Source organism: Pempheris klunzingeri, chromosome 11 (assembly GCF_042242105.1).
Source record: "Pempheris klunzingeri isolate RE-2024b chromosome 11, fPemKlu1.hap1, whole genome shotgun sequence".
Classification (NCBI taxonomy): domain Eukaryota; kingdom Metazoa; phylum Chordata; class Actinopteri; order Acropomatiformes; family Pempheridae; genus Pempheris; species Pempheris klunzingeri.
Genome location: NC_092022.1, coordinates 9,093,914 through 9,120,460, shown reverse-complemented (window position 1 = coordinate 9,120,460; position 26,547 = coordinate 9,093,914). Strand labels below are relative to the sequence as shown.

The following is a 26,547-nucleotide window of genomic DNA, read 5'->3' as shown; positions in this document are numbered from 1 at the left end:
AGTTATGATATTAAATACTGCATTTATTTGGATTAAGTCAGAAAAACACATATTGTTGTGTGATGGTTAAAGGCTCAGTTAAAGGCTCATTCTATCCTTTTTTCATCTCATGAACTGCAGTTATATTTGCAAATATTATTGAAGAGTTTGACTAAAACAAGCATTTGGTGTAGTTTTTGAGTATCACTAAACCTTGAAGAACACCAGCAAACCTTGATAAGTTTGGTTTGATTGTTGTTTATTATTATTACTGTGTGTGTGTGTTAAAAGATCTTTCAATCACCTGTAAGTTATAGCAGTGATCCCAGTCCTGTGTTTGCACTTCAGGGGTGCTCTCCTTTTTTTGTTTAGATTTAGATTACAGATTGTACCTTTAAAGGAGAAAGATGTTTACTTGGCACAGGAAATGAAATAGTCATGTCAGGAAGAAGTTCGGTTCCTAAAAAGGTTGCTTGTTTTACCTGCTGTATGTAACCTAGCTAAGAACCACATTATCTGTATGTACAAAGCTCAAAATCAGTACTTATCATAACACTGTTCCCATTATCCCCAGACACAACAAACGCTAAAAGTATCAGTCATTGTTTTCATATTTATCTAAACAGGCCAATTTCTTATTTTTGGGGGCAGAATGGGTGATAAGCATTGTCACTTTAATTACATCAATGTAAATATTTCATATTGGCCAAATCAGATCTTGCGGCTGCAACATTCTTGTAAATGGAATTTTATCTGTAGCTCGGGACCATTAGTGGCACTGAGTTCTGAGGCAGCCTAGAGGACGGTAATTAAGTCCACTCAGCCGTGACTAAACATTTTTGACATTTTTCCTAGTCCGGAATGAACTGTCAGTGTGCAGAGAGAGTAACCATCTTGTCACTTTGTGTTTGTATAAGAATAGCAGAAAGCTGGGTGCTGTGCTGCGAGTCCAGAATTTCATATCATAAAAAAAAAAGGAATGAAATGCAGAAAAGGAAAAAATTGTGGTGGCTTAAACATGGGTTTGTCTGTCTATCTGTACTGTGTGTGTGTTTGTGTGTGTCTGTAGTTGTGTGTGTGTGTGACTGAGATAGAGTGAGAGGAAGATGATACAGACTGTAACCCATTTCTAATTCTAAGTTATTTCATTTCACAACAGTACTGAGTGGAGAGCAGCCTACAATATTGAGTGTGTGAAAATTTCAGTTAATGCAAAGAAAAGTAGGACACATTTGACTTTGCTTTGCATCACGGTTTGCTGATGGATCAAAGCTGTCAGAATAGCCCAGTTTCTCATGGCCGCTTTTGTTAGATTTTCTCTATATTTGTTTGGACCTTCAACCAGCGTGTGTACATCTGTATGTGTGTGTGTGTGTGTGTATTTTGGGTGTGTGTGTGTGTGTGTGTGTGTGTGTGTGTGCATGTTCATTAGCAGAAACTAAGGTCAATTCCAACAAAGTTACTGCATATTGTGATACATTTTGAATCTCATTTCAGCACGGTACAGTAAGGTATTGCAGATATAATGAGTTACGTTGGTATCGAAGACAAAATTCAGAGATAACAAGGTGACTTTGAACTTGCCTCCCAAGATATTCCACTGGCATCCTTAAGAAGAAGAAAACAACCAATGCCTTAATAGCCAATACAAGCATTCCATCAACTTTGGTATGCTTGAGTAAATTGAATACCCCTGCTTTGCCTTTTGTTCTAGAAAATGCATCAAATTGATTGAAAGAAGCAATTACGGTACCAGGGAGCAGTATTGATTTTATGAAAGTGTGCAATTACTTTAATTGGAATAACCGTGTCTCGATTAGATGTTCGTAGTAGACTATGTTCAAAAAAATGTCTGCATTTTACAGTTGTTTTGATTTTGAGCAAATTCCATTTCCAGTGCAGTCCAACCTTTGTACCTGATTAGCCTGTTCATTTTCTTCTGTAACCATTTTCTCTGGGAATTCAAAAGACATCCAATCAACATGGGTTCAATGGTAATGAAAAAAGTCAATGGGAACATTAGTGGAAATTCTTTTCAATGTCACATGTTTGAATGATTCTTCTGCACAATGCCAGACTTGATTTGTGCATCAAGCACACAGTGCTCTGAAAGCACCGTTATGAGCAAATAAGAACTGTGCTTCATCCCTGAATGTGTTGTTTGCCAGGTACAATTGAAATGCATCTACTGTTCCAGCAATACTGAGTTAGAACCAGTACAAAAAAAAGAGGGGGGGGGGGGGGGGGGGGGGGTGAACAGTGAAGTCAAGCCTTAAATCTGGCTGCATACCATGTGACTTGACATGGAGCAACCGAATAAAAGAGAGAGAGAGATAGAAAGATAGAGAGACAGACAGAGAGAGAGAGAGAGACAGAGAGAGAGAGAGACAGCGAGAGAGAGAGAGAGCAATACCCCATAAAACCATCTCTGCTTTCAGTTCAAATAGGTCCTATCATCTCCATGACAACAGTCGTAATGGTAACATGGAAATATATTAATGTAAAACCATGGCAACGTTCTCCAATTGAATTAAGCAGCACCTGTGCACATTACAGAAGAAGATAAAAGACAAAAGGAGCCAGCTTCTGCTTGCCAAGCAGCTGTGGCTTTCAGACCTTAGAAACCCATCTACATTTCCTGAACGCATTTGTTTTCCAATGTTTCTGTGCGGCAAATTACCGTAGCATTGCATGGTTTTTGAGGGGTTTTCTGTCGTATTTGTGCAAACAGATGAGAAACTGGATAATTATGTTCTTTTTTCCTGTCGACCATAAGCCCAGCTCCTCTGCCAGAGTGGTGTAGTAGCATTAAGAGTATGTGTGTTTTACCATTAAATCTCATAATGGTGGGGCAATCACTCTGATAGGTAAAAGGGCACGGTGTTTGTGCACAAAGAGACATATTAGACACACAAAGTCGGTACATTGTGCTCTCTTTCATTCAAAACAGAGGGTGTGAGAGAGTGAAAGTGGTTGTGTTCTGCCTTCTTTTCTCTGAGCTGAGCTGAAAAGAGAAAACATTATCTACATCACCATGCCATCAAATCTGATGGATTTTATCCCATCCCTCCCCCTTCTCTCCTTCCTCTCTCTTCCCCTAGCCTCTGTGTTCACTGGTAATGGCAATGTAGCATTCTCTCACCCTTGAAAATGTGAGTCTGTGTGTTTGTTTGTGTCTGTGAAAGAGGAGGAAAGAAGGGAGTGAGGCTGGCGAGGACACACAGCGAGGACACACAGCCTAAGTGAAATTACTCTTAAAAGGATATTGTTGTTCCCAAAGAGTGTTGAACAGCATTTTCAACAGCCATATTTTATTCATGCGGGCAGTCATGTCCAACACAGAGACCCATACAGTACATCGACTTCAGCTCAACTCTGTCTGTCTCCTAGAGAAAATCCTCATCCTGTTGCAAGGTAGCATAGATAAAACTAATCTCCAATCTCTCAAGGGATCCATCCTGCAACAATGCCACTCCTCCCAGACTGATAGAGGTCCAAACCATCAGCACTAAGTGTGCTTATACATTATAAGGCACTAAGGCCTCCCAACAAACACTTTCTCTGCAATAGGTCAAACTGCATAACCATCCATTTCAAAGCTGTTTAATGCCAGGCAAGAGGAAAGGTGTGGATTATCAAGAAATCAACACTGAAGGACGGAAAATAGAGTCTACGTCGACTAACTCTCAAATGCACAGTGCACTACTGCGCTGCAAAGAAGAGCATGCAGTGCACCACAAAGCTTGGATTGCTTAATTTACGTCATTATACAATGACACAATGCTCACTTGGTGGAAAATTACAAACATGAAAATGAGCAGTTCGGTTTTTACAGGAATTTGACCATGAAACACATTTTTTTCCGCATATCTTGTAATCACTGGCATTTCTCACCGTGTGAATTCCACTTGTAGACTGATACAATAATATGATTTGTCCCTTTATAAAGCCAAGGTGAGAAGGCATTAGGAACATAGCCTTGAATTGTGAGAATACTTATTTCATTCTTTACTTAACTGCCTGTTGGACAAAAGCTTCCTTTCAGTTCTTTTTCGTCAAAGTTCAGTAAGTCTGATACATCTGGAGAGGCCATTTAGTTGTGGGTTTTTACTTTTACTGGGAATTTGACAGACAAAATACTTTTCTTAAAATGAGGCCTTGCTCAAGATGCTTAATCTATCAGAATAAGGGAATATTTTACCCCAAATTACAGAATCAGTTCTTCTTTAACCAGTTTGTTTGATAACTGACTGATCAGTCCCGCCCTTCTTAGTAACTGAGCTTTATTTTCTGGCGTGGCTCATATACAGTTTACTGTGATGCTAGTTTCAGTTTTACTACTCCGAATTTGTATAGTTTTTTTGAGCAACGGATTCTTGATTTTCAGCGCTGATCTGGTTGTCTGAAATGACACCTGCTGATTATCTTTACTATCTTTAGCTAGCTAACGTAAGTTAACATTAGCTGCCGTAGTTGGTTTAAACACAGTCTCTGACTGACTTTCTAAAGTTTCCACTGGACTTGTCTTAAAATGAGAACCCTTTAAAAGGTGACTTGAATATGCTCTCTGTTCTGAGGCGTAAGCTGCGTGTCTTGGGCAGAATCAGCATTCTCACCACTTAATGGTCAATGAAGAAGACATGGAAACAAGGGAACAGAATATTCTTGTATTGCAGCGTACAGCTAGTTAGCCTTAGTATTAGAGGTGTGATAAGAGTCGGTTGGGGTTTGCTGAAGTGCAAACTTCCCCAAATTCAAATAAGAGCAGAACAGAGCCTGTTGTGCTTAGATATGGTTGCTAAGCTGATTGGACAATTGCTGTTTGGGGCGGGGTTTAAACAAATGATCACATGATATTATTTGTGAGATGTCAACATCCTGTATGCTTGATTGTAGATAATGTTAGAGTAAAATACTGTTTATCGCCCAATGAATAATATGTATTTACTGTGAAATACAATTTTAACATCCAGCATGCGTATATACAGCACAACTTACAGTGTGCATCCACAGAAATGAGGGTATGCAAAGCGTTTTAATGTCTCCAATAAATTTATCGTGTCTGTCTTCTGATTTCACAGCCTGCAGGACCTGGATAGAGGCCAATGCAGGCATCATCCTTCAACCCAGATAAAGATCAAGTATGCCTCATTTAAACAGTGGATGGAACATGAGAAGCAAAAGCATTGTTTCACCACCATGCATGATAGAGATTACATATGATCTGCATGTCTTGACATCAACAGAGAGCGAAAATGGGGTGTTTTGTACAGAAAGCGATGCTCATATCATATCTACAGATCTGCATAAGTACAGGATTTTAGCATCAGTTTACTGCAAAGCGGTGAAGGTTAACAGCTTCTGAAAAAGGATTACACAAAAATAAAACGTTGACTTCTGACCAAATAAATTCCAAAATGTGCAGTCACTGGAAAATAAAATGCATCTAATGGTTGTTATTGCTGTTAGGTCACATTAAAAAAGATGCCTGAATTCAAATTAGCCTCATTTTTTTTCTCTTTTCTTTTTTTCCCCACTTGGTAGAAACATCTATAATTTGAGCTACTCAAAAAGAATCCTAATTGCTCATCTGAAAGGAACCATGATTGGATGCTTGAATTTCTTTATATAGGAATGAGTCACAATTCCTCCGCTCGAATGACAAACAATTTTCACTGGCAAATGATGCCATGTGTGTCGTCGAGTAGAAATAAGAATAGGTCCTGTTTTCTGACATTTGCACAAAACATGCACTCAGTCATATGCATGAGATAAATTCCGTCCAAATGCAAAAAAAAATAAATAAATAAAAATCCAGAGCAAATGTTATCAACTTGTTTTGATCATGCATACCAAACACTGACAATCAAAACAACACTCTTTTTTTATACAGTGTTCAAAAGTATGAAACTTTTACTCACTTGACATTATCACCGTGTGCAAATATTGGCCTTTTTAATGATATGAAAACACTGAGCTAAGCTCCTGCAGACCGCAATGAATTCTTCCCCAAATGAGAGCTGAAATGCTATAGGCAATTAGAAGAGTCTCTAGAATTTACTTGAAATGAAGTGCTAAATGAAACGTGGTCAGACTGACAAGTGTGCTCTCTTTTTCACTGAGCTTCTCTGTCTTCCTGCAGCCCCTCATGCAGAGGGGAAAAGTATACACGTCTCTCTTTACCAAATCAAGAGTCAATGCATGTAAGCCCTGTGGTGATTTTCCTTAATTATGCTTCAGGGTAATTTGCAAGGTGGATGACACAATGAGGACATGATGTCAGTCAAATAATATCCCAGCGTTTTTTCTTCACTACAAGCTCAGATTTACAGGCGTACTGTATCTGACTTCTGTTGGGGAGTCAGCATTTTCCATGTATGGAATAAATCAAGAAAAAACCACACATGGACATAATCTTTTAGTGGTTCAGATATCAGAGGCTTATAGTCCTGCAACAGAGTATGGGAGCTGACCTCTGGGGAAACTAGGTCATGACCTCCTTGTCTGCTGAGCTGCATTGAGGACATTATAGGATCTATTCCAATAGAAATGAGGAGAGTAGGAGAGGCTGGTTTGTGTTTCACTCTGTATGTTTCCACAGTTAAAATGACATTCACAATAGATGGAAAATTACAACTCATTCTTTTGTCCTCAACTGAATGAATCATTATCTTAACTGCTGTTTGTGCTCTTGGAACAGATTGTTGACACACTCAGGACACACTGCGGGTTCCCATGCCCTGCTGAAAGAAGCGGGGTCACTGTGACCTGGCACGGGGGTCAAAGGTCAGCATGCGGGGCAGGAAAAATGCCCCCAAGTTTCCCTCAGGTGATGGTTAGATTTAAAATCTTTGTTTTTGGAAGTCCTGAGATGTCCCCACTTACGCCTTTACCCACATCCCAAAACAATTATTCTAACTTAGTGCTCATATTTTTACTTCATACCACATTCAAAGGGGGGAAGTGAAGCCAGTCTACTGATGTTTAACGAGATCATTCTCCATAAATGAATGTTGATTCTCAGTAAATGACCAATCTTTGACATTTATCTCTTGGCCCCACGGTGATTTCAGCTCTGAATGCCCTGCAGGCTTACTGTACAGCTCATTACTGCGAGACAGCTACAGGTACAACAGACAGGTAGTGCAGGATTAGCAATAAACAGAACTCACTGGGACACACTGTTCAAGATGTTATTTATACAACACAATGTAGTGGTGACATAAAACTAAGACAATGGAATCGCAGGAATGTGTGTATTCTAATAACCTGAACAACAAACAAATGTGGTGCAGATACTTTGTATTGTAAATTATTGTAAATTGCATTGTAATTGTAATCTATGTTGTAACATAAATTCATATATCAAATGAATGGCAGACTATTCTCGGATGATTTTGGGGAAGACTATGTGTCTTTAGAATTCATTGAATGAGAGCAACATAGACAGGCAGAGTTTAACCTCATGGTTTCATTAGCACATACCTTAACGTAGCGGCCCTTAGTCATTACAGTTTGCACGGAGAGTTCAAACTGTGCTAAATGCTAGACAGTAAAAGTACAACGTGTCCTGCACCTCTGTGGGTGTGTCATGTTTATGACAGGAACTAACACTGATTTGGCAGAAGCTTGAGGACAAAGCAAGTCAACTGCTGTTATTCAAATCTTCTGTCGACATGTCCAAAAACATAACTCAGAAACTAATTTTCATTTCTTTTAACATTCCCTTGATTCTAAAGGAGAGCTTCAATCCTACATGATATGCTGGATATACCGGCAGTCACTTTACTTTTTTTTTGTGGAAGGCAGGTTCCATATCTGCAATCATAAATATATGCATTCAAAATACAACTGATAAAAACCGTATTTTATTTTCAATAAAGTGGCTGACTGAGTTTCTAATACACAAAGACGAACAGTTGGCAGCCTGAAACTTGAAAATATAAACAAGTTTGGCATAACTTCATCACAAGGGAGACATTTAAAAAAAAAAAAGCATCTCTTTTGAACATCACCTACATTTTCACCCACAAAACTTTATCCTAGACTAAAGTATTATGTAGTTCCCTCATTTTGCATAGTGCTATGTGAGGCAGCTCTTTAAGAAGCCTCAATAGTAGAATAATATATCAGAACAAATACATAGAGGCTCGTGGTACATGGGCACATCTAACTTTAAGCTATGTTGTACTTAATGATATAAAACTTCTTTATTGGTGTGTAAATCAGGACTACGGATGTTTTAAAAGGTTGTGATATTTTCAAAGCTGAATTTTTAAACTTGTACTGGGTTCAGAGGGTCCATCCAGCCACTGCTCAAAGCACCAGAACTCTAATAATGCGAGACTGTGTTTAATTTTCAGTGTGGAGGATATAACTGCTCCATGGAAAAACAATGACACAGTTAAATCACCAACATTAAATAATGAGGGTGGCTGTTAAACAATCTGCAAAGTCGCCGTTCTTCATTGTAAGTGGTCAGGTAATGACATCACAAACTGGAGGCTTGGTTTTCTGCTGCAACTTTGGAAAAACTGTGTTAAGCATTTATTTTTTTAATTCAGCTTTCCAAGGTCACAGAAATATCACATGCTCATTCCTGTTTTGAGATGATTTTCGGTTTAAACTAGCACAACCCTCAGCACTTCTTTTGTTCTCCCACACTTTACTCAAATCAGCCGTCATTTCTGCAGGACGAACTGACAGCCAAATTATCTTATCTACCTTTCATCTTCCAAATTTTTTCATCTGCTTCACATTTTATTTGAGATTAAAGTAGGGCTGTGTCTTTGTGCAGCACTAATTGCCATAGAGCTTCAGTAATTAAAGGACAATAAAGCCTTAGTAGTAATTAGTTTCTCTTGTTTGGTTGCTAGCCCATCAATTGTGCTTCAATAATACTGATCATTAGCATGCGCCTGGGCAGTGAGGGATGCTGGGAAAGGAGCCCTGCACACACAGCACTCCACATTCCATTCCCATGAAGCCATGGCACCAAGCCATGTGGTTAACCCTCTGTGTGCTGGGCAGGGGAGAGTGGCAGTGGCTGTGCCTACCAGCGAAAGGCCCACTCTGTAAAATAAAGAGGTTGCACTGTAACATAATAGACCTGCTGAAATAATGACCAGCTTTTTAAATTTCTGAAGGTTGGAAACATAAGAGCCGCAGCAGTGGGCAGATGCTGCTGTCATGGTTTGTGTGAAAACAATTGTACCCTTCTTAGTGTTACATGTTCCTCTATTCACATCCAGGTTCACCTAATGAATGCCTGCCTGCAACACTGTTAAGGAGTGATAAAGGGGATATATTAGCGCTCTTTTAATGCTGATGCATCCTGAAAACAGATCAAATTAGGCATCTTTAAACAGAGCAGCATGGGGAGAATAAAGAACATTTCTGTGCAGGCAGGGTGTATGGATTGTGCTGTAAACTGTGGCATAGTAATAACGCCAGGCAGCAGAAAATGTGCTCTGTTCTGTACTTTGCCTTGACATGATTGAAAGACAATGGTCCCATGGATAGGCCATTTCAACATCAAATGTGCATGCACATCACAGGGCAAGGGTGTGCTATCCATCACATTCAGTGAGCTGTCAGAGGCAGCTCTCACAGCCGCTGCTTCTCTCCACACACATTTGCAACTGTATGGCAATACAAGATTAAACCTCCTCCTACATATTCCACTCTGAACATACTATATATTACACACTTTTGAAAGTGCTCACTGTTAAAAGTGGGCTTTGCATTGCTGAGGGTGTTTTTACTTTGTTCTGGGCTCTTTTGTTTTGTTGTTTTTTTTTTGCACTTCTTTTAATCAAAATATCACTAAAACGTGAAATGCAAGCACAAGCAGAGTGAAAAACAACTTTACTGCTGTTAAAGTTGACTTCAAATTTTAAAAAGCAGATTGAACTCTATTAAATACTTGACTTTGTAAGAATGAAAATATCTCAGAGAGTTGTGTTTCCTCTGCCCTAACCTATTTGTAGGCTTTACAGTGGACTACAGAACCCTGACCAAGTGAATTTTGCCCACTGCTTTAGGCCAGGTTTTATATAATGTTGGCGTTAAACACAGCAGGAGCAGGTCGTAGCCATGCAAATGAAAAATAAATATACATTTAAAGAAAAAAAAAACATGGTCAAACTACAGAGAGACTCTGTGCAACCTTCTCCCATCCGCCTTGGCACAATAAACCGAATGGAAGCCTTTATGAAGAACTGATGGAGGCAGAGTGCGCTTTATAATGCACAGCCGTGCACACTACTACATTTCCAGCTAATCAGAAGCGCGCAGTTGCAGAAAGGAGAGCGGTTGCCAAGGCAGCCACCAATCTCCCCTCCCCCTTCTCCCTCCGTTCCTCTTTCCCGTTTATTATCGGCAGAGGTCGCATGGCAGAGGGAAGTCCAACCACTTCTGTACTGGAACCAATGCAAGAATATGCACCTCCATAACAAAGCCTGTGTGGAGTCCTGAGAGCAGTGGGAAAACAGAGGCAGCACGCTTCACGGGCCGCCGTTCAGCTGTTAAAACTGATTTTTAAAAGAGAGGATCTAAATTGGAGGTTTGCTTTCATTTGCCCAGGAACAACGGGATAGTTTTGCCAACACGTGTGCGTCCATGAAATTTGTTTTACTCCGTTTTGAGTGAGTGAGTGAGTTGAGTGTTTCGCATCCCGGTGCGGGGCTCTGAGGAGGACTGCGCATCACAGAGTTGGTGCCGAAGTTCGGACGCGAACGGATGTGAGGGAAGAGTGAACCGAGCAAAACTCCCCCACTTCTTTCTTGTCGCTCCTGCTTTGGCGTTGTGTTTGCTGAGACAATAGTGAGTCCAAGACGCTGAAAGTGATTTCATGCCTTCAGTCTCGCACAACCTGAGATGGACGTGAGATTTTATCCTGCGCCCCCGGCAAATGTGGGTTCATGCTCCCTACCGACTGATCCAAGTTGCCTGAGCTCGTTGGACTATTACCACTCGAACAAGGTAAATAACCAACTGCGTGTCTTCTCGCACTGAAATGCTTCACGTCTCACCTGTCTCTTTCTCTCACATATGAGCCTGCAACATTCACGCAATGCAAACGCATGCTTTTTGGACGCGTTTTATCTACAGGCGCACACTTCCTCCACACACACACACACACACACACACACACACACACACATACACACACACACACACAGCTACTCACACTTAAAAAAAAAATGTCAAGTGTCAGCAAGTAAAGTGACCTGAACTAAGATGGACTTGTTTTTAATTTAGTCTCGGAACAGAACACAGAATTTGTATTTACTGTGACTTAAAGACTTGAAGCCTGCAATTTTTCTATTTTGCTGCTGAAAGAAAATGTGTAGTCCAACTTTTTTTTTTTTTTTTTTTTTCCTCTCACCAACATGGTTATTATGTTATTTCCCCGGTGAGATTGTGCAGTTGTGTTTAGCACAAAGCTGGCATTAAGTGTCCCACCCGATGTGGAATACCAGGGGCTGTATAGAATCCATACTGCCCCACTCTGCTCTAACATTATCTTCCTCTCAATGATTTCTTATAGCTTACATGGTTTTCCGCTGGGAGTTCAACGATTAAATGGATGTGTGCCAGTAATGTACTGTTAATTACTTTGTAAGGAGAAACCACAGAGTCTGGCGAGTACAAGTATCACTCTTTTTCTCTCTCTCTGTCTCTCAGTTTTGACACCCCGCGGGTTTTTTGGCTTGTGACCCGCACTGACTCCATTGCAAGTGCGCAGGTGGCATTTAAAACAACATTATGAATATTTTGTAGTTTGACATTTTGCAACAAAAAAGAAATAAATCATGGTCTCCTGTGAAAAACAGGCCGTGCTTACCAATCCTGTTAGAAAGAACGCAAGGATGGAGCCACACTAGAAATGTTAAGGTGCATTAAATTTCAAGCTTGACTTGAGAGATAAAAACACCACAAAGTAAGATAAGCTCACAGCAAAAGTACTAATGAGTACCACAAATACAATATGTGCCCTGTGGAAATACAGGGAAAATTCTTTCAAGCTGTTTAAATGACAGACAACCTCTTTGCAAGCACTGAATTAGACTTTGTTGTTGTCACTTACCATGGTAGCAGTATTGCACAGCAGCTTTGGATGTTGACCCGCTGCTGTGGAAGAAGTTCTTATGAGATAAAGATGGTTTGGAGTTCTGTGGCTTATCCTCTCAGATAAAGGTGGTTTTCAGGTATGACAGTGAGGGGAATGCTACAAAACACAGTTGGGGATGTTTGTCTTTCACTGTGTGGGCAAATGGAAAATCTCTGTAACTGAGCGGAACATTTCAGTAATCAACTCAAAACATCATCTCCCAGTTTAGGTCTTAAAAAAAAAAAAAACCCACGGCGCTTGGATAATCTTTGCTCAGGTTTGGCAGCACAAAGCTTGTTCGAATGTGCAAAACGCAATTAGTGCACAGTTTTATGCAGCAACAACGATTTGACCACAGATGAAATAAGGTCTATATAAAAGGTTTACTGATAAGGCCGGTTCACACCTGTGACACAAATGGGCTCATATAACTGTCTCTTCCGCACAGGCTATCTTTTTGTAGGTCAAACGAATTAAGATCATCCTCCATGTGGATAATCCCAAGAATATGCTGATATACACACACTGCATCAATCCTGGAAATAAAGCCACTAGATATTAAATGATATAAAGTGCTTTCACAAGGGGAGAAAGTGACACCAACTACTGTCACCGATACAGAAGTGTGACACCCCTCAAAATTACAAGTGTTCATTTGAATTATTGAAATTGCCCCACTCTCTTTGCTTGAGGGAGTGTGGGTTTTTTTTTTTTTTTTTCCACAAGGGGAGGGTATAATTTGCTATCATCACACATGTAACACTAACTACCTTCACTAGCAATGCAAATGAGGCTGGGAGCAGCGGAGATCATTTGGTGTCCTGTTAACACAGTGCACGAGGTCAAGTTCCCTTCCTCAAATGCTTGTCAAACTGGCTGTGGCATTAAAGAGACATCTGATTTGTTATGTAGGTACAGTATCTACGGATCAGATCTGCATGCTGCTAATCATCTCTGACAGCCATGGTTGGCCAATTTCACATTCTGCCCAGGTCACTTTCAGAAGCAGTGTTGAGCCAAAAGGCTAATCATCGCATTAAGGTCATTTGTTTTTATGAACTTCCTTTGCATATTTATGTGGATATTTTAGTTTGTAGCTGAATTTGTTGGCTTCTAATTTAGCTGGAGAATATCCTTTTGGGTTGACGTTATTCGAAAAGAGTCAAAATAAGCTGAATACAAAGAAGCTTTTGGTAAGGTGGTTGCAATTTGGCAGCTATATTAAGATTTAGCATTATTAAATTCAATGTTTAAAAAAAGCCCTTAGACAGCATCTCTACTTTTGTCACTGTGAAATTTACAGTGTTAATCTGAGTCACACACGGGCTTAATTGGATCAAATGAGCACGTGCTGGTGTTTTAGCTTCATAGTCTGTTTATGCGCAAACCTGTTTTGTGTGCTACTGACTCACTCGGGATGCTGTGCGCAGACAGAAGCCTAGTTTGAGTAATTAGCAAGTTTATGTGACTTACAGGGAACACGTGTGCTACTGTCATGCTTTCAGCCTTTGTCACAGTACTCATTTGGAGCTGCAGCTTGTTTCATTCATTATAGTAAATGTCCCTGCAAGCTTCTGGATGTGTTCTTTCTGTCACCTTATTTAACATGCTGATAATTACTGTCATCACCGATCGCTGCGTGAATCATTTCCGTTAGTTAGGCGGCGTGGCCCGTGATCGACAGAAAACTCTTGCTTGCTGGAAATGTGAATCTTTTCCCAGATTTGGCAGACGACATTTGTTTTTCGACTGGTCCTTCAGTATCAACACGAATCATTCTGCTGGCCCTAATCAGTTTGTGCGAAGACTGTATTCATTGACAAGTTCAACACTCAAAAACAAAAAAAGGTGAAGAACGCAAAGGAAGATATGCGTAAAGTGAGCAGAGAAGGTACTTGAAGCGTGGATTGAGATGATTCAGAGAGATCCATAAATAACCCTGAAGATGTCTACTTCAATACTTTCAATACTCACTTTATTTCACTGTGAGTGTGCATGTCTTTTATTACCATGGTGCTCTCCCACAGCCGAGACCAAATTACACAGAACAATACCATTTTAACAGCTTTGCTCTCTGATGTTAATATTAAACTGTGCCTTGTTTTAATGCTGCCTTACAGACTGTATGGTACATATATTACTCATCTATGCTGTGCAAATACCTCACCAATGTGCACTTTATGTGTTGTAGAAAGCACCGAAACTACAAAACAGCAACCTGTCTTACAGCGTGTTCAACTGTAATTGTTCCGTGGCTACTCACATGTCAGGCACTTTTAGTTTGTTCTCTGAAATGGGAACACAGTGTCTGCTCCTTTATTTGAATACCTTAATCAAACAGTGCCAACTGCTGCTGCTGCTGCTGCTGCTGCTGCTGAGGTGAGGTGCTGCCTTCACTATAGCAATAGCATAGAGTGCAGAGAGAGTCGGCCTTGTGTTTATACATACAGGCCCCACCCAGCTCATATATCCTCCCAACAACTGATATCTGCTTAGATAGCGCATGACTGAAGAACTGGCGTTGTTAGTTGGTGGTCTCTTCTGCCTTAGATAAGCTGGGGAATGAAGCTCTCCGTTTGAATGCCTTATCTTGGTGTATTTTTCATTACAGGACTGCCTTGTCTATGCTTTGCAAAGGTTTGATTACTTTGCATTAACATATTGAGTCAGTTTCCATCAACTGATCATCCTCAGGTGAAACAAGCTTTTGAATAAACACACATATTTATGGTTACATTTGGCTGAATTTACATGGGTTATTTTTAATGCCGTGAGTACTTAAACATGGCTGACAAATTAACCATTCCCTGTGATGCAGGCTGCAGTATATGTTCATGCTGAGTGCTGTTGTCGCTATTAGCTAATGACAAACTCTGTGGTATGTGACAGAGAGGCAGAAAGGGAGAATCAAAGGATGAGTGAGAGTCAAATGGGTTGAAGTAATCAGTGGCCTAGTATGGGGACAGTGCGTTTGTGTGTGTGTGTGTGTGTGTGTGTGTGTGTGCCTGCGCATGCTAACTCGGGGCCATTCAAGCGTTTTGCTGACTACGGAATCGCAATCACAATTGCTTTCATAGCACCGTGCAGAGGAAGGCCATGCATACCACACTAAGGGCCAGTGACACACAGCGAGCGGGGGCAAAAACAGCCACTAAATCATATTCTCTCTGCCCCAACACACGGAGGAGATTTTTAATAGGGATTCCAACCATTTGAAATCATTTCAATAAAACTGGAATTGGCTCTGACTTTGGCTGAGTCACAGAGCCTGCATGTGGCACAGACATTTCTTACCTTCTGATTCTTTTTGCTTGAGTGAGTATGTGAGAAAAAGTCAGTTTCTCAACCAACCACAAGGTGTCTACATCTGGTTTCTTTGTGACTTTGGGGATTTTTTGAGATTAGTTCTGATAGATGCAGACAGACATCAATATTGATGAAAGAAAATGAGACACGTGACGCTGTAATACCACATAGGAGATCATGGTTAGCAGCATTTAAATGCCCTGTGTCGCTTTGTTTGGCCTTTAAATGCAGTGTTTGTGTTTGATGTAGGGTATGAGAGTGTGAATGTGTGTGTGTGTGGTTACTGTAGTGGTGGGGGGGCTACCCATGTGCTAATTATTGGCCCTGGCAGTGCTAAGCTACTTGTTCGTTGGTGGGTACCAGTGCGTCCCCCTCAGCGTCTGTTACCATAATTAAGACCAGCCGCCCCACTGTAGTGTGCTTACATTAGTCAGCCCGGGCCTTCCCATGGGGCACTGTGATGGCATTTTCATTCTTACTGCAGAAGAAGAAAGAAAAAGAAACAGTGCCAACACCTGCTACAGAGTAGGCCCCTGGGTGTTTAGTTAAATATTGATTATATTTGTTAATGGCTGCTCACACTCAGGAGGAACGACGTGTGGCAGTGTGGTGAAACTGATGAGTAAATAATGCTCTGTCTGTCTGTCTATACTGGTGAGACTATTCATCAGAGGTTTGTCACCTCTCACCATGATTAAATATTTAAACATGCATTTTGTTGTAGCTGTATTGTTGATTTTCTAGAGGTTTAAGCGTAGTTGCCCTGACAAGATTATTGGAGCTTTGAGCTGTCGTATCGTGAGATTTCAACATGAAACGTCCTAGCAACTCCAATTTTATTTTGTTTAGCAATAGAAAACAAAAGAAAACCCCCAGAGGACAACTGGGAAAGCTGTAATATACAATATACCACAGATATTGTACATCTAAGCGTGTACAGAACCCAGCCAGTGTTTCTGCGCTGAAGATAAACAAATGTAGGCAAATAGGAAGAAGTGTAACACTGCCAAAAGTGCCTCTTCTGTAGGCTGTGTATATATGCACTGTATGTACGTGAAAGTGCTGAAATGAAATGGGTTTTGACTGTTGGCAGCTTGGGCTCTGGGACATTGTGATGGAGATTTGAACTATTTTCTCACATTTCAAAGAATATCCAATTCATTATCAGCAGAGTAATCACTGATTAGTCACTGGTATATATGCACAGTGTTCCTACTGTAGGCCTACGGCAAGCACTCAATGTGTTATATGCAGTATTCTTATATACAGTCTACAGTATATGTATCATTGTATGTCTGTACATAATACTGTATGCATGTATGCACTGTGCTGTATGTATGCATGGAAGAGGCTGGAAGCTGGACAAACATTCCCAGTTGTCTCAGCTTCCTGAGGTATGTCCTGTGCAAACACCATGGGCCATGCTATAAGCTCCTTGCCAGAGATTTAAGGCTCTTTCCCTCCCTTGTTTTCACTGAATATCCTTCACAAATATTATCGGCTTGGTGTCAGTGGCATGTTTGCACTGCGGCCTGACGGGACACTACCCATATGAAAGTTCAATTAATGGTCCAAGCCCAGACTAACACAGAAAACAGTATACATAATGTACAATGATCAGAGAACTCCTAGAGTGAAAACTTTGAATGTAGTGTATTTTTCTGTGCCTCATCTTTGTAGAAAAATCTCATTCTTTTGGGAGATAAATTGTCAATCAGAATACTTTTTAGGATGTCGTTCACTAGCAGACCTCTGACTTCGAACCTCAGCTCTCATTAGTTCACCGACATGCATTGATTTGGACTGCGAGAGGTTTCCAACTTGAGGAAGATAAATCCATATGATCCTGAATTTGCTCTCTTTCCTCTTTCCTCAGCTGTGACTGTCTCGCCATGTCCCTTGTCTGTCAGGAGCATGTGTTTATTACATGTGACGTATTTAGCAGACTGATATAATTGCCTGTGCAAGGCTGTAATCGTCTGAGTCCAATTCAGTCAGCAGAGACTGCAGGAGCCCACAGGGCCACTGAGGTAATCAAACTGTGGCTCATTCTTCCTCTTTGAGAGCCCATGATGAGCTACATGATCGTTTACAAAGGGCAGGGAGAGTGTGACAGAAAGTACCGTGGTAACACTATGGTTTTAGTTATTGCAGTGTTATATCTGTGGTTTCAGACACGAGAATCACCTAAAACAGGGAAAAATGGAAAAGTTGCCTCAGAGTTATGAATAGAGAACAGGATAGAGATAGATGTTGTTAAAGAAAAAGGGAGGCAGAGAGGTTAGAGGAGACTTGTGGGTTGAGAAAAGGGAGGGAAAGCGAGAGAAAGAGGCCCTCTCTTTGTGTTGTCGACCTATTTAGTCTCAAGCTGGCCACGAGCCATGCCGATGAATAATGTCGCTCAGAAAAACAAACAGAGGAAAGAAAAGTAGGATTTTGGAAATTATGATGTACGGTCAATGGTGTTATGCTATCGAGGACTCCGTCTGTCTCTTAACTAGGCTACAACAACCTCATAGCAGCTCGTAGGGTTGTTAACACACAGGAAAGGGAAACTTGAGCAGATCTTTTTATAGAATTGTTAATAACACGGTAGACAGTAGTGAAAAACCATAGCCTAAAGCAGCACTTACTAGCACAACCCACGTGTACCAAGCAAGTATATGTATATGTGTTCATGTGTTCATGTGTGTGCATGCAAGTTTTTGTGTGTGCTGCTGGCACAATAGAATTGGTGGAAAAAGTGTCATACATTAGAATTAGCAGTCTAATTACCAAAAGTAGAATAGCCCCTGTAAGTGTTATATAGTTTTATTGGTGGAGTATACAAATACATGTATGCAAGGGCTGTTCTGAAGTGCAGTTTAGATGTACTTGTACTTTTTATGTCATTACATTTATCTGACAGCCAGAACTACTTTTCAGGTGAGTATTTTGGTTTGTTTGGGGCCCCTTGTCACATCGTGTCAAATCCACGAGTTCCACCAAAGAGCGACTTCCCCTCTAAACTTTTCATATGATTTATTGAAATAACTATTTGAGGTAAAGCTCTCCAATTTTCCCCATAAAGGTCCAAAAATGAATACAAAGTTGTGTATCAGAACTTTCCAACCCCATCAATCAGGTTAAACAGCAACAGGTACAGTCAGGACAGTTACTTAGCAAAGGCATCGGGAATGTCATAACCGGGGACAAATGTTTGTGGCTGGAGGGCAGGGAAAGGGAGTGAAACTGAGAGATGGTCATGTTTTATTAAGCCTGATAATGCAGCCTAATCTGTGGCTCGGGTTACACACTGCTTTGTGGGTAATTAGAGATCATGTCGTATGCCTGGCCTGCTGAAAAATTGCACTCCGCCCTAATCTCCTCCTATCCGCCTTTCACCCGCCACCTCCCATCTTCTTTCTCTTCATTCTCTCCCTCACTCTCAAAAAAACCTACACGCTCCCAAATGAGCTGGCTTCCTGTCAGGAAAACGCACAAATAAACAAACATGGCAGCCGTATTTCAGGTAGCTAGTCATCAGATAGTCTATACCTTGCTCTGAGATACTTGGAAATGTGCTTATGTGCTCAGAATTCAATAAGAGGAAGTCGACAGTGGAGCACTTTGTGGTTTACTTTGTGGAACTTGTTAGATGAATGACTAATGCCTCCTGGCAAGTGCCCCAGGTTTACTATTACCAAAACAATGGCACTTGATACAGAGCACCGTAGCCTTGGTTTTCACACAGACAGGAGCTCAGGCTGCTGTTTTCTTTTGAACCCTAAATGCTGACTGCCCATTCATGCAACATCCCCCGAACACAGAGACACGCACAAAGGAAATTCTCAACTGACACGGTGACTTGTTGGAAAAAAAACAACAGCTTCTTTCATCGGTCATTGTCCTCAATTTTTCTATTGTTAAAAACTGAGAAATGTTTCCCTTTCTCAGTATCTCGATTCGGCTATCACCACGTGTAAAACAGTATTCATGTTCAGATACGTACAGTTATATAATTACTGGCCTTACTCGGATTATGACAGCAACTCGATTAAACTGTCTACATATAAGGTAGGAAAAGAATTATGCGATCTGGAAAAATTTTAGAGCAATGCATCAGCTACTTCCCACCATAAACTCAATTGTACGGGTACAAAGACTGGATGAAAAGCTAGTTTATACTGTAAATCACAGGGTTGAATGCATGCAGTGTTTCCCCTAGAAGTCACGTCTGGTGGTTTGAGCTAAAAGTCCCCTTTACATAAAAAAAGACATGAAAGCAATAATAAAACCAACCATATAGACACTCTGTACATTAGTGACAACTCATAAGCACCCTACAGCATGTACTATATGAATAATTGGAGGAAAAATGTCAGTAACTGTTTTGAATCCTATCACTATGATTCTGTCATAGACACCAGCCACAAATAATAAACAGTCCTTGTGTAATCTGAGGTTATCAACACTCACAGTATAGCATTGAACTCTTTCACCTCCTCTATCTTTTTAGAGCAACCAGTGGTCTTATGGATGATCACTTATTCAGACACAGACGAGATAAAGGCTTAGCATTTCATAGGAATATGTTTTCATATTGCTGCCATGTAGGAAACAAGCTTTCAAATAGCTCATATAACATTAGGCATCACATTTGCATAAAAATGTATCAAAATGCAAAACTGAGCTATATTCAAAAGGTTATAGTAGCAGGATGATTACAGGCAGGACTGGAAGAGCGGAGGTAGCTAATAGTTAGCAGTGGCTTTTTATCTTAATCTGTATGCATGTGTTTTTGTGGGTATGGGTAACTTAGGAACTAGAGACAAAAAAAGAAAACAAGAAAGCAACAGCGAAGTTGTTAAGCATTAGATAAACTGGACTGTAGACTTATGAACCCAGATCTCAGCCTTTATCAGTTTGAGGTGAGAGGAAAGTTGACATCAACTGTATCGTTTCCTGTTTCTGCTGGTTTGATTGGCTGCAATTGTTGTCAGCCAGTGGTGTCAAATATGAGTGTTGCTTTAATTTAATTTTTAGCATCTAAACACCCTTCTGCACTCCTGTTAATATTGCACTGATCCAATTATGATTGTCATCATCACAACAAAATCTAAGTATTGGTGACCATGCTAGTGTACTGTGTACTGTCATAACATATGGAGTTTAAAGCCTAAAGTGTAGGTTTGAGTTACCAGTCTCACAGTACCAGTGACTGCAGTGTCGTGTCATTATGTATGAACATTTGATCATTTTACTTTCTGCTTTTCTCACATTGATGAAACTGGCACAAAGACTAGACATTGTTTTAGGCCAATAGGTGCTTTGAGTGGATGGAGAGGAACAAAAAAGTATTGCCCAATTACAACGGCATCAAACTAATTTTGAAAACTGAAGGACCACACACACACACACACACACACACACACAAACATGCAAGGTCCTATATACTTGCTCGCTTTTACACCCTCCACCACCCAGCCACGCTCACACACACACACACACACACAGACACTTCCCATACAGCTTCAAGGCATTTCATTTCCTCTGCTCCTATGACAACATCACAATATAATGGGACATGGTGTCACGTGACAAGAGCAAGTACATGGAGCGATCAAATCTCTCTCACTCTCTCTCTCTCTCTCTCTCTCTAGCTTGAAGGGCAGAACGGTCAGTTGTTACATAAACTAGAGTTGGTTCAATTACAGAAAAATGTGCTTTGTGTCCTTGTCATAAGCAGAGTGATGAAGCAGATAAAAAATAAGTTAGTTATCTGTGTTCCTGTAGGATTTTGATAAAATACCTCCCTCTCTGTGCTCACTCTGTCCACGGAAACACACTGCAGCAAGGTAAGATACTTCATTCAGTCCTTACTACTAAACTAAATTAAATTACTAAACATTTTATGATAAAATACACCTGTATTGTCAGCTCGAATTACTAGTTGGGGCTGCACTGTAAGTAGAGTATCAGATACAGATCATAGATTTCAAATATTTGCACAAATGAAGGTCTTATCAGGTGTACACATCCCTCCGTCTGTAGAAAGTACATTTCAGAGTTAAGTACCAAACAGTGTCCAACACAAGGAATCGAGTGATCTGTCCAGAGAAATCTGAGCTCACCAACTTTGACCTTTAGCCTCTCCCATCCTGTTTGAGATCCTTTGGAAGAAATGATACATTAACCTTTTGTGTGTAGCTTGTAATACCTCAGTACTGGCATTATTGTTATTATTATTATTATTAGTAGTAGTACTAGTATAATTTTTTCCCCAGCGTACAGTTTTATTTCCATCAGTTCATTCTTCATCCACTCAACCTTGCTGTGATTGCCCCGTTCTCCAGGTATTCACTGTGTGTTCCTGCACAGGACCATCGCACAGTTTGCAGATGAGCCTGTAATTAAGTCATCTCAGAGTCTTGAGCTGAGACCAATTTGCCCCTAATTGTCCAGAGTTTTAATTTCTAATGGAATAAGGGCCAGAGGGAATGCCGCTTAATGAGATGCAGTTACTGTGTGTAAGCGTGTAAGTGTGTGTGTGTGTGTGTGTGAGTGCTCTTTTATCTGTTTACTGTAACTGCTATTTCCACAGTAAATAGAGAAACAAGAGTGAGTTAAGCAAGATGTTCCATTTTGATTTGTTTCTGTTTATTCTACAAAGCACTCAGGATGTCTCCGTCTTTCCAAACTGTAAATTTACACATAATAAATGGTAAATGCACCTTAAAATAAGTAACATGATTGAGTGTACATTGACAGTAGAGTCGGAATACGCCTTTTAGTGATACCTACTCCCTTTTATACAAACTGAGGAGCGCCCTCTCTTAATAACTGTGTGACAGTGGAGACCCTTCCAAAAGTGAGAAGTGCTTTTGCCCTTGGCGCTCAAGTTATTGCTCAGAAAGCGTGGCTGTAGACTGGAACTAGAAAAGGTTGTTTACATAGCCTTGGGAGTGTTTGTGTCATGATTTAGATTCCAGGCATTTCAACATCCAAATAAATCAGTTTAGACTTCTGAGGACAAGTAAACCTCCAAAAGAAGAAATGGGCCAGCTGTGTTTAAAATCTGTAAGGTAGTCTTATCTCCAAAGGTCTGGCATTTCTTTTTCAATCATTATAGCCAAAGAAGTGGGAGTCAAAGTTCACAGAGCATATGTGGTTTAGTGTATCCGCAATAGGGGTGTTTATCTGTACAGTAGAAGTTGTTTGTATTTGCTACAGTTTGAGTATGATTGCACTTCATTAGGTCTGTGGTTTTAATGACAGCAAACACACACACACACACATTCAGCTGGACCTAGGAGGTGTTACACAAGCAACAACTCTGGCACCAAAAGGATAAAAAAAAAATACTACATGAGCACCGCAGAAGACACATCACCACAAGAATCTTGCAAACACTTTGGTGACTTCACTGTAATTTTTCTACCTTATCGCGTTTGAGTGGAGTTTGCTTTTGCAACTGACTCAAGGCCCTTCCTCTTATTGTTTCAATATGTCAGAGCATTGTTTGAATGAGGTCACCCATTACCAATCTGGCCTGGGGCCAGCTTGACTTCAGCTGATTTAATTGAATCTACGACATGAGTCAAATTCAAACAAGCAGAGACTGCTTTGCCATGACAGCCTCATTACTCCACATTAAGAACTCATTTCACAATGCATTGTGACTTTGGGCTTGACAAATGGTGAAAAAGGATGAAATCAAATAAGTGAGTACATTTTAGAAGACTACTCCTGAAATGCTGTGGCTAAGAAAATACTCCAGCACTGTACATATATTATAGGAAAGCCAAAAAACATCTATTTTGTATAAGTTAATGCGAATGCCTTCTGGGTTAAAGTGTTCCCATGTTTGCCGTCTGCAGTAATGGAATGACATTCAATGCCATTTTCCCTCTTAAATGGAATTTTTGTCAAAGCGTTATGAATTCAACCTGCCTTGTCACTCAAGCCACAGACAGTGCTGAGAGAGTAGAAAATATGCGAATGAAACCTTTCAGTGCAGATTTTTACTGTTAGCTGTGAGCAGACCAAATAATGACGCCTTTATCACGTCTATGGCACAACAAACAAAGAAGGCTTTCTTGTGACATACCACAAGATGTGATATCAGGCAGTAATAATGACGTACATTATGTATTTAACACATACACAATATTCATAGCATCTCAGCAGAATGCTAGCTGCATTTCAGCATTTCATCAGCTCGAACCTCAGCTAAATTTCTCAATTAAGCACGCATTCTTTGAAAGCCATTGGCAGCTCGGCCAGAGCTCGCGGGAGAAAATGTACAGCAGGCTCAACGTGCCAGGGCCTCCCTCCACAATAGGGAAGGAAATGTTGAGACTGCGAGGGCTGTAGAGTGGAGATATGGCAGTGTTTGCTTAGGGCTAGGTATCGGGCACAAAAACAAACATGGCCGCCCTTAATGAGCCTGTTTGCCTGCCAAAGGTAAAGACAGCTGTTGTCTCTCACCACAATGGAACAGGCCTCAGTGCCACGGAGCACTCTGCGTCCCCATAGTAACGCTCACCTTGTGTGTACTCAAGAGGGAACTTATTAAGTCCCCTTTACAGATAAATAGTGAGTAAAATGTAAATTGTGAGGCCATACGGTACTATCATAAGGTCTTGCTGTGAAATGAAAAGGTTTATTAAATCTTGTCTTTAGAGCACTGAAACTGAAATTACTTGTGGGAGTGTGAAACGGCCGTGCACTGAGGATAGACATCTGACTCACTCATAACATTAGCGAGTGAGAGTTGAGAAAGTGTGGCTTTCTCTGTTTGATAAAGCAGAAGACGTGTTATTGGACCGTTTGAGAAGCCCTACTTACTTTGCTTTTTTGCAACTGTCTGTTTTTGGACTGGAGAAGAAACTCTTAAAAATCTGTTCAGGTAAAAAAAAAAAAAGCCTGTTTTAAAAGGGCACTAATGCACAGGGATATAGGAAAGTGGAGGGTATTGAAACCTGGAAAAGCACTTTTCTCCTGTATGAGAAAATTAATACATTCTAGCTGTACCTGTCCAACTGAATCAGCACTGACAGCTTGCTGCACTCCACGGCTACTTTTAGAGTTAAGAATATGAGTGAGATGACGGCACAAGCATTTTGTTGAGAGGAGAGCAGCCAGTAAGAAAATACTAACATTAAAGGTTCAACCGTCAATTGCATCAGGGTGGCTTCTGTCGGAACAAAGCCCTCCCAGCCCCCACTGCTTTCCTGGCATTGTTTACAGTACATTCTGAGCTATTGAATGGATGACATTTTTTCCATTAGTATACTATTATACTGGCTTCTGACAATGTCACAGATAAATATAAAAGTTTCTATATTGTGTGGATGAGTGTGCTGTGCAGGAACTTCGTTTTTAGCTCAGACAAGGCTGTAAGTTATCCTCAGTTACTTATACAATTAACAGAGCACAGGCGATAGCTGAGAAATATCTCATTTGAATTAAAAAGGGAAAATTAATATAGATTGAGTGCTGATGTTTATAACTGAAACTGGTTTGTGAATTACACGTTAACCCTCCCACAAAGCTAACACACGTCTTAGATTGTATTTGAATGAGATAATGGGAATCTTCAATCCTTCATACAAAAAAATATCTCTTTTTCCCCAGATTCTTGTCTGTACTTTTTTTTATTCCTGTGTGAGAAACTAACAATACAATGACTGTAAAAGCTCAAAGTACATTTTCTGTTTGACATTTCAAAGACGTGTCTCGTACTTAACCGCTGCAGCATTGTGATTGGGTTAAAAAAACGTCCCTGACCACATGTTTGAAGCCACACGTTCTGCACGGTGACTAGTGATGTGACTGGCATTCTCTGTCCCACATCTTTGCATTAACTCAACACATCGCATGTGCCTGCTCATCTTACTGCTGAGACAGCAGTGTGGGGGGAACTACTGGTGTTTGCTGTTATGCAAGGAAGAATGAGAAATGTGTTTTACCTTCTATTGAAATGTGTGACCACACATGATAGCAAAATTAATTATATCAAATTATATCATGGCACTAGTGACACTACTGCCTAAAGGAAATGTCAGTATAACTAAACCCAGAACTGTCTCGAACTAATGAACCACTATGACAGATGGTGATTTTTGCAGTTACAGTTGTTTTTGCAGCACTGTGCATGTTATGTTGGCTATTTTCACTCACAATATCACCCTCTTTTTTGTCAAAGACGTTTGACTTGCAGCATGTCTCCCTGGCTGTAATCTGTTAGCACTTCCCCATTTGTTTGCTGCAGTGTCTTTCAATTAAACAGCAGGGCCAGTTTTTCCAGAGATTTTGTTTTCGAGTGGCTCCCCAGAGAGGGCGCAGAGGAAATGGCTGAACACATCAGACACATTTGTCTTCTCTGCTTAGTTACCTTGCAGGGGGAAAATGGTGATACCCATTTCCTCCGTCTAATGTGTTTGTTTTACACCCTATGCCAAGTGTCAACATGCAGCTTCTTGACAGTCATTTTTCATTTGGAGCAAGTAGCTAGGTTGAATAAGCCAGGACACTGCACAGTTTGCATTTTCCCTTCTTTTATCAGCCACTTGTTTTTTTAAATGTGGCAAACTTCTAACATGTTTAAGGTTAAAAGTGCACTAGTCACAGATTATTACTTAATAGCCTTGGCTGGTTGTTGATTGAGAATAAAAAGCCAATTATCATAATAGGATATGGAACATAATGACAGAATTAAATGAGTGTGACAGACACACAATAGGCCTGCTCTGTCATCGCCTTAGCCCAGCTCGCTTATTAGAATTAATCTGGCCTGATTAAAAATGCAAATGGCTCAAAGTCATTGACGGAGTTTACATGTTTTTATAACATTTAACTGATTTAATTACATGGAAAATGAAATGGTGGGATGTGCGATTGAATTTTTTTTTTTTTTTCTATCGTCACCCTCCTGCCAGTTGCCACAGATGATGAATATTCTCTCATGCCAGGAAGAGAAGGTAATGAGATTAGTGCTCTCCGCTCTCTGTTTCTCTCTCCATCTCTGCCTTTCAGAAGCTGATGGTTTGGTTCATCGAACCAAGAAGAGCAGTTTTATTGTTATCGCTGAAAACATTTTATCTTGGTCTCAGAAGCACCTACTGTATTGTGTGGGCTGAGAGCTTAGCAAATTTTAAAGAGTT

At 40.4% G+C, this 26,547-nt stretch overlaps 1 protein-coding gene across 2 annotated transcripts in view; it reads left to right on the top strand.

The window, feature by feature from the left end:
* The first annotated feature begins 10,526 nt into the window (after positions 1 to 10,526).
* The window catches only part of LOC139209677 (TOX high mobility group box family member 2-like), a 72,876-nt gene continuing 56,855 nt past the window's right edge, over positions 10,527 to 26,547 (top strand). For both annotated transcript variants that reach the window (XM_070839481.1, XM_070839480.1), the window contains exon 1: positions 10,527 to 10,962. In XM_070839481.1, the coding sequence (XP_070695582.1) occupies positions 10,858 to 10,962 (105 nt within the window). In that variant the 5' untranslated portion in view covers positions 10,527 to 10,857. The remainder of the gene's footprint in view (positions 10,963 to 26,547) is intronic.